Raw genomic sequence first — 15,336 nt, 5'->3', positions numbered from 1 at the left:
CACATTTAAACCAAAATTTTGTGTAATCTTAAAATAATTGTTTCTAACTGATTATTGATTTTCTTTTTATTATTCATAAAGGAGGGAACTAATTAATCACACATTTAAACCAAAAATTTGTGTAAAAAATGTTTCTAAATGTTTATGTATTTTTTTACTATGCAAGCAGCTATTTTTAAATTAAAATTCACTCTGACTTAAGTTTTTTTGTGGCAGTATCCAGCTTAGTATGCTGATTAAAATTCTCTAAAATAAATCTAATTCAAATACATATGAATTTTCACCATTTCAACAAAATTATTGAAGAATTGTGAGCTATTGATATTTGAGCTTTCTAATTTTAAATGAATATTGTCATGTTTTCAAATATCTAGCTATATTAATCAAGTACAATAATTCATGCTTTGCCGTACGTATTTAACAAATTTAAACACTATGCAAACAAAAACTGTCCTTTTTTTTAAAAAAAATTAAGATAAGATTATATAATTCAATTACTATTACAGCTTGGTAGTTCTGAAATTATGCCACAAAATTCAGTAGTATTCAGAAAACTATGACTTCTACTACTTTTTGGGTTTGGCTTGACAAATAAATGAGCCATTAAGAAAATATTGGAAAAGAAAATAAAGTAGGGTTTACTACTTTACTTTCTTTAATACTTTTATTTTAATTTTTCATTTTACCTTAAAATATAGTTAATCTTTATAAAAAAATTTTAGTATTAAAAGTAGCAAAGAGGTAGAATTTCAGGAAAGAAATTTGAGATAGTTTACATTTGAATAAAATTATTTTTATGTAAAGCATATAAGAGAAAAAAAAAATAAAAAAAAACTGAGATTGTAGAAAGTTTTGTAAATTTTTGATTTATAAAAATAAAATAATTTTTAAATGATGAAAAAACAAAGGATTTTTAAAGCTTCTTCAATCAAATAGAAATGAATGTGGTTTTACAAGTATATTTAAATAACATGTGAATGAAATAACATAATAAATCTATGAATGAATTTAATACTGGCTTTAGATTTTGAGATTCTGTCGCCTTTAAAAATTAAAGAGGAAGTTGAAAATATTTTTTTTAAATTTTAGTTACAATTATTTCTAATAAAAAAAGGTAATTAAAATAAACATCATATTCATAGTTTTTGTAACTTACTTTAATATTCATTAAATAAAAAATTCGTTGATAAAGGAGTTTTTAAAAACATCTACTTAATTACCATTTTTCAACTACCTAAAAATTTTCTGATGAAGCATTTTTTATTTAATATTAACTATATAAATTTTTCAGGTTACAGTAGACTCCCGAGTATCCAGCCTAATGTGGCCCAAAGGCAGGCCGTATAACAGAAATGCCGATTATTCCGAAGTTCTATGAACTCTTTGCCCACCAATTCTAGAAGACAAAGATTTTATACCAAATCACGCTGTTATAATGCGCATTTTCTCCTTATTGAGTACTAAACCTTCCATTTATTTCAAGTCACATATAATGTGAACACGGCCGCGGCCCTGTAACGTGTCGGGTTAAAATAGAAGGCTCTGTACTGGTAATTTATATATATTTATATACTGCACTGCACACTTCCAGAATTTATTTGAGAAAACTAAAAGTGTTCACATTTTAACATAAATTCTGTAATGCCTTGTCTAACTTAAATGCTGGAAATATAAAGAATGTTACCAATGCAATGCAACGCCTTGGCTTCCTCATTTAATTATGATGAAAGAAAACTAGGCCGGATAGTCGTGAACCAGATACTCGGGAGTGTTCTGTATTTAACTGTTAACTAACCATAAAATTTAACTGTTAAGAGTTAAGAGTTTTAAAAAAATCTAAATGCAAAAAGAATCATATCATGAATTCTAAAATAATTTTTATTTGTAAATTTGATTTTACATATTAATATTTAAATCCCTAACTTCTGATTATATGCATAGTTTTTTTTATGGAGAAGAAAACAAATATGAAGATTTTTTTTTTAATTTTTTCTTAAACTTCTTTATATAATTTCTTGAATACTTCTATTTTACTTTGAAATATACCCATGTAACACTGTATACATACAGAAGGACAAATATTTATGGAATTTGGAGAAGTTTATTGAGTCAATCAGAATAGCAGCTGTGGATTCATTTGTTTATTGACCGCACATCTTCTACTCATAAACATTTTCTATGCTCATAAAAGTTTGATCTTTGAAGAATATGGTCCCATGCGATTTATTATTTCATTTACACATATTTTAACTTATTATTTCAATTTTATTTCTCATATTTTGTATTCTTTTCATACGTCTCTTCTGGTACGGAAAAAACTTGGTCGGAGAGAATCTCTGTGTTTCCACTTATTAGAGCCATAAAATTTGTTCATTGTATTTAAATCATTTGATTGTTTTTGAATTTAATTTTAGTTTGTCTGTACACAATTTTCTGTGCTTTTACAAATGGTTTATATTTTATATTATGAATTTTTCATTCCTTAAAAAGTAAGCAATGACCAATGTGTTGGCACAGTTTCTTCTACATTGAACCTTGTGCCATGAGATGATTTTCTTTTTATTTTTCTATGGAATTACGCTTGACAATAAAATAATAATTTAAAAAAATTTGTATCAGATTTTCTTGGCCCTCTGCTATCAAATGGAAATTTTTTTGGCAGCAGATGGTGGAGTAAAGACAAAGACCTCTTAAAACTACTCTATAGCACTTCAAGATCATTCTTGAATTTTTTCACACATTTGTGAAAAAAAAGCAGTATTGTCTGTATTAATTTACTGTTTAAGAATTCTTAACTAATGAAATATAAGGAATTGATTGTTTATACTTTTTTTTTTATGCTCCCAAGTTGTCATTCCTCTTCTGATACAAAATTTAATGAATGTTTTATATTCATAAAGTTACTTTTTGGTACTTTTCAAAATATGTTTCTTTGTATTGCAAGATGTATAGATGTATATTAATTTTAGCTCTTATTTCCAGAATCTTACTTGCCCTGGCATGATTATTTCATGAGTCTGTGTTATTTGACTGCTGCTCGTAGTAAAGATCCCAATACAAAAGTATGCTTTAGAATATGAAAAAAATTCTTTTTACTTTCTGTTAAAGGTCTTAATATATAATATCTCTGTATTTACATGTAATAATGTTATAAATTTTTAATTCTAAGTACACAGATATATGAATGAATTATTTCTTGTTTTCCTGTTGTTGTTTTTTTCCACTTTCAATTTGGTACAATCTATTTTATTCTAAAAATGAATTTTTTTAATTTAATTTAATTCATTAGAATATATATAGATTTCAATTTTAATTGAGGCCATCCAAATTTCATTTAAGAGCATAAATGATTCATAATTGAAGCATTATTTAATAAATAATTGTTACATTTTTAAGCAAATACTAAAATTTCAATGCCATTTTAGGTTGGTGCTTGTATAGTTGATAAAGAAAATAGAGTTGTTAGTTTAGGATACAATGGCATGCCAAGAGGTATAAAAGACGATGATTTGCCATGGGGCAAAGTAGCTGCTCATAGTTATGAAACTAAGTATCCTTATGGTGAGTTTTATGATATTTTTTTTATAAATTCATAATAAGGTTTGACTATCCCCTTCTAAGGTCTTGCTTAATATCTTTGTAAAATATTTAGCCTATATTTAGTTTTGTTATTACTTGAGTGGCTAGTTAACAGAAAGGAAAATCTCAAACTTCTGAATTATCTTTTAGCATTTTTGAGACATTCTTCACTAAATCATAAAATAAATGAAAATCTTTTTTATCTTTTTCATACATGGACAAAATTTATTTGAATCTTGTTACAAGTATTTATATAATTAATGTCTCCTGTGGAAATATTTATGCTTCAATACTTATTTCAATTTAGGGAGGAAGAGCATGTAGCTACTGAGTGCATTTTAATTCATTTTTATATGGTTTATTACATACTAGCTATTCAGAATTCTTTAATTACAACCCCCTTTCCCCCCCTTTCTAGTTTGTCAATTTATATTTGAAAAAAAAAAAAAAAGAAAAAAAAAGAAACGTCAATATATATGTTTGAATTCTATATATAAGAAAAAATAGTATTGTACTTGCTGCTGTAGGAGTAGAATTTTTTAAAAATTTTTACAATTTCATTTATTATTACTTTTCTTCAATGCTTTCTAACAGATTAGAATTTGAAATGGTGAATGATTTTTGATAATTCATTCATTATTTAAGCAGCTTCATTTGAAAATTATGAAATTAAATTATCACCATAAAATAAGAAATGAAGTAATTTCTGACAAGATTACATTGTACTGGAAATTTTTATTCCAAATTATTAGAATATTTTTGCTGATAATTGGAAAGAAAATGTTGCATTATAATAGCATATCAAATAAAGAAAGAATTGAAAATAGCTGTTTATTTTAAATCATAGCATGTCTTTTATTTTATGGATACAAAAGGATTGAATTATGAATTCATAAAATTGATGTAAATGATCCGTTAAATCTCCATTTTAGTGTCATATCTTGTCATATAATAGCTAAATTCCTAATCCACATCCCCACAATGTTTCTAATTTTTTTTTTAAATCAAAGAAGAGGGAGAGAAAAAAAAAGTGGAGATTGTAAAGTGGTTGCACAGCACTCACTTGTGCAGAATATTTATAGTTTTTGTGAAACGCTAAAACACCCTAGAATGAATTCTTCTGCTTTTTTTTAGAAACTACAATCTAGGAACTCCATTTTTCTCTTTTCTGTGTTTCAAACTTATGTGTAATCATAAAGGCATAATTGTTGTCATTGAATTTCAGAGAATTGTGTGTAGGTTTATAAAAATAAAACTTTCTGAACAAACTTTTTGAGTGAGAGTCTATAATTAGTTTTAAGAATTCGTTCAGATCAAATTTGTTCTTGCAATATATTGTTTAATTCATTTGATTCATAAGTTATACAATTTAATTTACTTTTATTTCAGATAATTAGTGAATAGTTATTATATTATTTACTAATCATCTGAAAACCTGTTATAAACTGGCAAATATTAAGAAATGTTAAAAATTAGGATTGTTTGTTTCATCTCGGAGCCAAACCTTTCGATTTTTTATTAATCAGAAATAGGGTTCTTATGGTCCTTGAAAATCCTTGGTGACTCTTTGGGGCCTTGGAAAGGTGCTTAATTTTTTTTTTTTTTTTTTTTTTTTACTTTTGTTAGGCTCCTGAAAAAATTAGTAAAATATACATTCTTTATTTTTGGGGAGAGAAAAGAATGTCAGTTTGTAACTTGATTTTGCTTTGAGAATTCCATCAATAAAAACTAGGAGTGGTATCACTGAAATTTTCTTACGTGCTCCCTAATTAAGGTGTATCCTTCCTCCCCTACATAAAAATTACGGCCGAGTGCTCAATTTTTTTTCTCATAATTCTGTCAGTAAGCGTTTTGCGTTTCATAGTACAATGAAGAAAACCGAGTATGTATTTTGGATATCTTTTCTTCAACTCATTGACATCAAAATTTCACAACTACAATTTTAATAGCATGGTCGCATGCCTAGTTTCATTTATCTTAGTTAACTTTTTTCGATTTATGCTTGCTAAAGTACAGATTGACAGACCGACAACCTGTTGACCGATTTGGTTCAAAATATGATAGGAATTTACATTCAAAATATGAAGCCTGCTAGCCAGACATACTTCCTGTGAATGGATTTCGCTCAAAATTTTATAAAAATCTAGAAAATGGGTGTAAAGTCAACATTCTAACTTTCATCTGTCTAATTTGTAGCAATTTTGAGTTTTCGTGCTCTTAGACATGCATAATTCTAAACATATGCTTTTCGGATTAAGAGTTGTATGAAGAGTCGTCAAAATCTCGAGGTCGAATATTTTAACGATAACAGTATTTTCTCTTTTTATTCTCATACATGTAAAAGTAGAAACGGTCTGGAAATTTGGAATAAGAAATTATCTCTAAAGATGCTAATATTTCAAAATTCAAAGATGAAGGTAATGGATTTCTAACTTTGTATTAATCATGTTTTTAAAAATTTACCTTTTTCCTATGATTGTTTTTTTCAGTGGTCCAATATGGGATGTATAGTTGTAGCCTGTATGTTGTCAATAATTCATTTACACATGGTGAAATAATATCCACTTAGATATTGAACCTAATTTTATCGTGTGTATTATTTTTTCAAAGAATTGCTAGTGACAGGGGTGTTTGTGCTCCGGGGAAACCCCGGAATTCCGGGGATTTTGAACTTCGATACCCGGAAATTCCGGGGATCGTCGTTCAAAAGGAAGTAGGAATAATAATGAATTATTTATTTTGATCTGGGTAATTTTGTTTGCTTTGAAAGCAGAAAACGCAAGGTCAGCGTGTGTGGTGAAAACTTTTCCTTTCTTTCTCCAAAGGCAGTGATAATGCGTGAAAAGGGGGAAAAAAACTTCTTTTTTGTTCTTTCCTTATTGCGAGTTATGACTCATTCCCCCGGTTCTCGGACATTCTCTTCTGGATTCTTTTCGGCAAGTAGGCGCGGCAGAAAAAAAAAAGGGAGAGACTTCGTTCGACCAGATGTGCGATCACGTGACCTGGGTTCAAAGGTCTTAATTTTGCAAAATTAATGGTTATTAATTTTGCAAAAAAAGTAATTCATTGAACTTTTATAATTAGGTCATTCAATACTTCATAATCGTAATTTTTCATTTCTCCTCCCCCCCCTTCTCGAAACTCCAAAATGTCGGTAGTAAGTCCGTAAAAGTTTCCGGGGATTTTTTGGGGTCCCACAAACACCCCTGTAGTGAGAAAGGTAAACTACCTAAAATTTTCAGACATTTGGAAACTTGCCAAATTTTTTTGCCGAACTTGATGCCTAGAAAATGTAGCTACTGCTGAAAGAGTGATCGAAATGTGAGACGACTTGGTATTGCGTGTTGAGAACATCGAGAAGGGCGAGTTTTCTAAACACAAATCTAAATCATGTCAATTTGTTGCAAAGTATTGTAAAGGTTTTTATTGTATTTGGTTTTTCTCTTCAACCAAAATTATCCAACCATATAACATTCTATTTCATCAGACAGGCAATCCACTTTTGACACATGTTATGAAAAAGATGGCCATTGCCTGTTTGAAAATTTTCAAAAAATGATATTTTTGAAGACATAATTGTAAATATCATTTTCAAGCTTTATTTTTCTATATACATACCGATACGAATTGTTTTATACGAATTGTTTTGAGGATAGAATGTTAAAAAAGTCCTATTATTCATAGAAATCCTTCGGAATAACAGCTTAGAGATTTGAAATATAGATGTCAGAATTTTGTATATGTCTTCATTTGGCGCAGTTTTGAAGGAGTCCCCTTTGAACTATGTACTAGCCAAAAATATGAATTCTTGAGAACCGAGACGAATGACCAAACCGCCGAAAATATTATAAAATGAACGCTAGTTTCTCTGTTCTTGTGAATTGTAAGCGACTGCTAGAGAAAATAATCGGATTACATTGTAATAGAATTTAACAAGTTTTTGAATGTGAGGGAAATTCTGTTGATTTTGAGGAGTTTAAATTATTCACAATTATTCAAGAATTTAAATTATACGAATTGATAATTTTTTTATCGGATATTTAGATGGTCAAAACCTTATCAGAAGGTGAGGAAGGTAATTAAGATTTTGATGGCACTATCGTGCATACAGGCCATAGTTGAAAGTGGATTTCTCTTAAATAAAAATTTTGAGTCTGAAAACCTGAAAGAAGAAAGATAGCTGTTGATTTTAAATAATTAAAAAAATGGATTGGACTAGATAACTTTCAAATCTTAAAAGAACTTAGAGTCAGCATTTTTCTTGTGTAATCCAAATATATCACAAACATAAACATTCAAAATAAGGTAAAGAAAAGAAACGCTTTACAGATGGATTAAGTGATTTAAAATAAACAAATGTTAAAAACTGAAGCTACATTTTCTGTGACAGAAAAGTCTATGAACAAATTAGTTGATAAGGCAGAGGAGAATAGAGATTTTCAGTGCATTTTAGAATCGCATTGTTTTAAAGATTGAGATTTTAAATAATTTATAATGTTATTTTAAAATATTTTAATGACATACTGTTTCCAGTTCCTTTGTTTAAATGCAAACACATATTTGTTGATGTCTTATCTTCTGTAATTTTATTATCATTTTGTGAAACATTGATCCGAAGTCAGACGAAAAAATTCTTGTTTCATCAACATTTTTTAATACATTTTGTTTAAGCTAAAATGAATAAGCTTTTGAAGTGAGCGGTCCTTTAGTTTTTTTAGAAAGTAGCTTCTAGCCGTATCCGTAGCCGTACGATGGCTAATATTAAGGATGCTTGCATTGTGATTTGGAAATTTGCTTTGAAGTTTTGAATTATTACTTACAGGAACATAAAAGTTGTCCTTAATGCTCTCCATTAAACATTTGGAAATAATAAGCGAAAAAATAATGACTCATTCAAATATTAATAGTGAAAGTATTTTATTTTAAATTCATTGGCATTTTTATATTTAAAATATGCAATTTTATAATCCTTTAATTTTTAAAAAAAATACTTGAAAGTCCTTGATTTTTTTTTAACTTCAATAAGGGTGGGAGCCCTCAGAGAAATATTCAAAAGATATTTGCTGTGAAGAGCAGAGAGTGGTTATTTTTTGTAGTTCTTTAAAAATAGCTCTTGTAAAGGCAAGATGATTGAAGTTTATTCTAAATTAGCGTTCAGAGAAATTTAACTTTTCTTATACAGAGTTTCCCGCAAGGTCGTTTACAAACTTTAAGAGTAGGGTTTGGCGTGTAGAAATGAGCAATGTTTGCAAAGCGATTCGGCATCAATACTGAGAGCAGTGCTATAAGGGATGTTTTCTCATTGAATTAAGTAAAAGAGAAAAAAAATGTTGGATAATATGTACAGCACAGTTTTAATAGAATACAGCAATCAGTTGCACGAATAACACGAATTACAATATTATTTTATGGTCGTTCACAAACGATAGATTTCGATGCCAACAACAAACCTTTCAACTGCTTAAAGCAAGTTCAAAAGACTTGCTGTCTGAAGCTATATGTTATTATTGATGCTTCTGGGTTATTATGTTTATTGTTAATTTAGATTCTATTTTACCCATGTTGTGCATTTTATCTGGTTTATCCTTTTCATTTACTAGCACTGACAAAGAGCTGTCTGTAGTGTCCCCTTTTATATTTTTTATCCTATGGTTTATTACAAATGTGACTTGTTTCGGTTTGCTTCACCTGCTCTTAATGTTTGTGAATGGCTATTTGGAGCACCACATACACACACTGTATAATTTAATTTTTTTTTCTTTTGTAAGAAATTTGCCTAGCTATAAGTTATACCAGTGCTTATAAAATCTCCATCTCCTCTCTTATAAGCGCCATAATGACAGAATGAAAAGATGCAAATGAATTTACTTATTACATCATTTTCACTTGCTGGAAGACTAATTACAAAATGATAAAAAATTGTTGTTTCGAATTATGTTAGAAAGAATGCTTTGTTTGAAACTACACGACGAATCCATCTTTCAACAAAAGTAGCAAGGTAACAAATATTGGAAGTATCAAAGTTAAACACTATATTATTGTATCTAGATATTAATTTTTTTTACTTATGTATAAATGTAAGTTTTACTAATATGCTTAATAAATTTTCCCTGATATTTCTTTGATAAATGTTTATATAAAATAAAATTTTTTAATTACATTAATTGTGAAACAAATCAGCGAGTATAGAAGTTTTATCAATAATTATATGGTTTATATGCTATCTCAGTTATAGAATAATTGTTACTGCATTTCTAATTATTTTTGCTTCACATGAAAATATTGCTGTGTTTATTTACTGATAATCTGTTACATGCTAAAGCTATATTTCTTAACTTTCATCACATATGCAAATTTTGTTAACTGATCAGTGTACTGATCTTCAAGAGTACAAAGACTTCCGTCATAAATATACATAGTAGTGGTATTTTTAACATAAGGATGTACCTTTGCAATAATCTTTTTGCTTTAGCCTGATTGACTATTTATATTTCGATCAATATATAAGTTTTTTTAACAGTTGTCTCTTTTGACGATTCTCAAAAATATTTAACACAAAGTTAATCATGATCAATTTGGATAATAAATGCATGCATCTAATAAAGAAATCACATTTTCTTCCTTACATCATTCATTATTAAAATGAAAGAGAAAAAGCTTCTAGAATTATTTTATTCAAGTTTTATCTTTTCTACCTAAAATTTTTATTTTAAAAGATGCAGAAATTATACGCTGATAGGATGATAGAATGGGATATGGGTAAAAATTTAAAATCAAATGTGCCAATTTAAAATTAATTCTGTACGAAATCAATGTATTAAATGACTTTCATGAATGAAAACCAAAATCCAGCCCTTGTTTAATCCTGTTATTTATTCACTATGCTGACAATCTGTAATATTTATTTTTCATACCTTATGAGGATTTCATTATATTTCTTCCAGTGTGTCACGCTGAAATGAATGCAATTCTTAATGAAAGGCATGCAGCTCTTGATGACTGTTCAATATATGTATCAAAGTTTCCTTGCTGTGAATGTGCCAAGTTAATAATTCAAGCTGGGATAAAGAAAGTAGTATTTTCTGAGCTGAAACCTGAGCCATGGGAAGAACAAGTTCCTACAAGAAAAATGTTTTCTCTTGCTGGAGTCACTTGCAGGTTTGTATTATTACAGATATAATAAATGTAGAGCAGGAGGGAGAAAACACAGATTTTTTTTTTTTTTTTTTTTTTTTTTTTTTTTTTTTACGATTCATGTTGTAAAAATCGTGTAAATTAAAATAAATTTTAAAAACTGTTTTCAGGTCAATTATTTGATTTTACTCTAGATAGTTTGTTTTGAACTACAATAAAAACTAAATGGATAGCTACTCTGTTAACTCGATCTAACAGTTTATATTCGTCATCTCAAAAAAAAGATGAGCTGGAGACTGCTCTTCCTTTTTTATATCTACAGCTGAATTGCATATAATTTTAAAGCAAGTCAGTTTCGCTGTGTTTTTGAATACTACTTTTATTGCATAAATAACTTGGCAGTTTGCTGTATCTACTGATTAATACCAGCTTATTTTTGAAATTAAGGAACCGTTGGCATTTGGTACGGCATTCCACCCCAACACCGTGCACGAAGCACATCGTTGGCGGAGGAACCGTCCAGTTGTAACATTCATTTTTCGTTTTGATAAATTTTGCATTGCCATTAGCTAGATCATTCTAGTAAGGACAATATCTTAAACGATTTCTCGAAATCGAAACTCAAAAATCAATATTCTCAAAGATTAAATGAAAAAATTTATTTATAAGTATTACGTAGGGAAAGAATAAAATATTACAACACACATTTGATATTCTAGGAGTATTACTAGGAATTCTGTATTTTGAAAATGAAAAACTGTTATGTTTCGATAAATTTATTTCTGAATTTCGTTTATTGATGTAATTTTTGTTAAATGTAAGTTTTAATAAATTTATTGTATAAAAGGATAAAAAATTAATCGACGGGAACATTTTTCGTATTTCATATTTCCCTTGATTCAGACATATACATTTTAATCATTTCTTGCTAATATTTCAATTTAATGAATTTCAAAACATCCATTTTCTTGAAACTTTAGGAAATTCATACCATCACTCCACCAGTTGAATTTGAATGTCACTGACGGTATTGGAAGCGTATCCATTACAAAGTGAAGTTTTGGAATGAATCAAAGTATTTTTTAAATTTACATATCCTCTCATTTTACTTATACAAGCTGTAAGCAACAATTTTTTTGTACATATTTGTATTTTTTATTTGTTACAATGAAATAAAAAAAAAAATATTTACTTATGTGTATTCGTTCAGTTGTTTTTTTAAAACATATGTTATTAAATTATCAATACTATATCATTCATTATGTGCCAGATTTTGCCTCTTTAAATCTGGAATTCTTGAATTTTTCAGATTGACTTTCTTTTTAAAATATTGCTTCAGAATAAGTATCATTAAGAAATTGTAAAAATTGAAAATTTTCTTTTCATTAAAATATATATAAATGCAGATGTATCACAAAAGCATTCTGAATTATTTAAAATTATGTCGGGATTTTTACTTTTCACAAGTTATTAGCATTTTGAAAATGGATTCACAAAACCCCTTAAATTAAGTATTATTTTTAAATTTCTAGAATATTGTTGACCATTTGTGGTATATTAAAAAAAAAGAAAGAATGAAAGAAAAACTGATCTCTAAAAAATCCAGATTATCACTGTTGCACTTCTTCTATTTTTTTATACAATTGCCGAATTATGTGTTAGTTGAATCAAAATTAGTACAAATTCTTGAAATATATGTGTAGTTATAATATAAATATAGTGAAGCCTAGTTGTAGTTTTTAAAAACACTTTAGAGGCGACAACAGTGCTCAAATGTTTGATATATTCTTGTTAATTTATTAGATTTCATGTCTTAAATTGGATTGCTAAATGGTAAAGAATTTTTTAAAATTTTTTTATTATTTCTTTTTTGTTTAAAATTATATCATTTTTTTATGTAACCGTACCCATTGAGGAAAAGTAACTTTTGACTAATATTAAACTGTATTTTTTTTCTTTTATGTAGTTTAAAATGATTTTTAAATTAAATTTTATTAATATCTGTTTGATTCAACTATTTCTTTTGTCATGAATATAATAGTATTTTTGCAAAATTTTGTTGATTACTTTTTTAATGAAAAGGTTCTTAACACTTTCAGTTGCTTGATTTGATTACAAGTATAAGAATTGGTTGAATCTTAACTTTTTATGTTTAACCGAAGTAGGTGATAGTTTTTACAACTATTTGAACATCCAAATCCACCACATTTTTTTTTTCCATGACATTATAGCAATCTATGAATGTCAGAACACAATTTGTGAGCATATTAAATTCCATATTTTATATTCTATAAGAATATGAATAGTTTTAGCATTATCTTAAGTGTCTCAACATTCTAAATGTTATCGTTATTTTCCTCCAGTTTCTCTGCTTTCTTTTAATTTATTATACTTGTGAGCTAAATGGTTCGCAAAACGCCTATGGTAGCAATTTGCAAGCATGAGCACTATTTTCTGTTTTGCTACGTAAGATGCGCGAAACAAATTTTATCGGCGGATATAAAGAACTGGTTTTCGACGTGTTCATGTGTAGTTTGTTCTCCCCGAGAATCTCCAACTTTAATCTTATGTATTATTTTGTGTCTGTTTTCTTCCTAGGTTTATTTAATTATTAGCTTCATACAATTAATTTGCTACTGTAATTCATCTCTATTTTATACATACAACTGGCCCCTTCTGGTTGCCAAATTGTTCGCACGAAATATGTACTTTCCTGGTCGTTTAATTAATTATTCTGGATGTACAAAATTTTTTAAATTTTGCCTTTGTTATTTGACAAGGTTGAAAAATATGAATAATGATTGCTTCTAACTATACTTGTTTTGAGATACGATAATTTAATATCAAGTGTGTTATACTAAATATCAATGTATAGACAAATTTGAGAAAATCAGTTGAGAGAAGTTGTAAAACATCTATATTATTAAATATAATGAATTGAAGAATAATATGATGATTAGAAAAACAAAACAGATGAAAGGAAACTGAAAGAAAATTTCCATAAATAGTATCAAGAAAATTATTAAAAGTAACATTTAAACTAACTCTTGTAATTTTCTAAATAATAAGTTTTGTGAGGAATTGAAATTTCTTTTCAATTTTTCTTAGTCAAAATGTCTGTTAGAAAAGCAACCCGAATTATAATAATTATGTAATTAAAAAAATTAAGACAAATATCCTTTATCACATTTAAAAAAACACGAATTTGGAATTGGTACGGAGAAATATTTCATTATATAAAACTTATCAAATGAATTTAAAATCACTTAATTCAATGGGGATGAAGTGTGAAATGTATTTTAAAAAGTGTATAACATTAAACTGAGGATTAGTGAAAAGCTACTGTAGGATTAATGTATCAAAGAAAGCAAAGGTTATTAATTATAATGTGTAATGTGACTAAACGATTTGATTAAGCTATGAAATTAGTGTAATTTACATTGCAACGATAAAAAGATTTGAGGCAAATCTTAATAAAAAATATTTTAAGAGTTCTTTCAATTGTAACATTTTGTGTATTCGAATCCAGTTTTTCCTAGGATTACTGCCGTGTCTTATTTATTCTTTCTATTTTTATACCATGTAATGGCTTAGCAACCTGAAGGAAAAGGGGCATAAATGCCTGAGCATCAAACCTAAGGGTGTTGTGGGTACAAAACGGATTGACATAAACGGATTATCGTTTATGTCAATTTTTGAAGAGCAATATTATGAGGGAGCGATAAAATGTACCAGGAGTCGCTTAGCAATAGCTAAACAGATAAATCTCACACATAAGAACAGTTAATGAATTGAACTAAACTGATAATCCGTTTAAAACCTTTCAATAGGTCTTCCTAACTGTAATTTTTTAACACAATATATATACCAGCAACAGCCTAAAATATGAAACTGCGCATTACAAAAAAACGTCATTTTCAGATTTTTGAGAACGTCCAAAGATTAAAAATAATAATAATAATAGAGACGCAATGCAATTGCATTAAATAAAAGAAATCTGATTCAAAATTCAGCATTGATTGAAATTATACATTTTCCACTGTAGATAATAAAGCTATCCATTTGTATTTCAAAATACATATAGATAAAATATATGGATTTAGGATAAGTATATAGACCAAAGAATTTAGTTAGTTCTAAATTTTATTGGTTTTCTTTATGTAGATTCACATTTTATTTTGTTTACTTTTATGTAGTTCCTATAGAGATGGAGAATTATGATTAATTAGCAGGTTTTGACGACCATCTTGTTCACCCAGATTGACTTTTTTAGATTGCAAAGCAATTAATATGCATTAAACATTTGTTAAAGATTTTAACTATAATTTGATATGATTGAAAAATATGAATTTATTTGAATCAGTCTTCTACAAATTACTATGGGGTCAAATTAAAAAAATATATCTAAAATGAAATAAAAGAGGAAGTGAAAATCGTATTTCAAAGGTTTTTTTTTTAAATCTTAATTTTAATAATGGCAAAAATACGCGATTGAATGTTTTGACAGATGAGTTTGAATTTCATCATAGTATTAAAAACATTATAGCAAATAATGTATTAAATTAACGCATTGACTGCCGCAAACGCGTCTGTGCGTTACAGATAATATGCAATTGTACCAAA

At 27.8% G+C, this 15,336-nt stretch overlaps 1 protein-coding gene across 4 annotated transcripts in view; it reads left to right on the top strand.

Moving 5' to 3' along the window:
• LOC129959039 (deoxycytidylate deaminase-like) overlaps positions 1–11,872 on the top strand; it is a 33,582-nt gene extending 21,710 nt beyond the window's left edge. For 3 of the 4 annotated variants that reach the window (XM_056071816.1, XM_056071814.1, XM_056071817.1), the window contains exons 3-6: positions 2,983–3,062; positions 3,426–3,561; positions 10,524–10,737; positions 11,694–11,872. In XM_056071816.1, the coding sequence (XP_055927791.1) occupies positions 2,983–3,062; positions 3,426–3,561; positions 10,524–10,737; positions 11,694–11,769 (506 nt within the window). In that variant the 3' untranslated portion in view covers positions 11,770–11,872. The remainder of the gene's footprint in view (positions 1–2,982; positions 3,063–3,425; positions 3,562–10,523; positions 10,738–11,693) is intronic. The other variant, XM_056071815.1, reaches the window with a different exon arrangement.
• The last annotated feature ends 3,464 nt before the right edge of the window (positions 11,873–15,336 follow it).

The sequence above is a fragment of the Argiope bruennichi genome, chromosome X1 (genome assembly GCF_947563725.1).
Source record: "Argiope bruennichi chromosome X1, qqArgBrue1.1, whole genome shotgun sequence".
Taxonomy (NCBI): Eukaryota; Metazoa; Arthropoda; class Arachnida; order Araneae; family Araneidae; genus Argiope; species Argiope bruennichi.
This window is presented reverse-complemented; position numbering and strand designations above follow the sequence as displayed.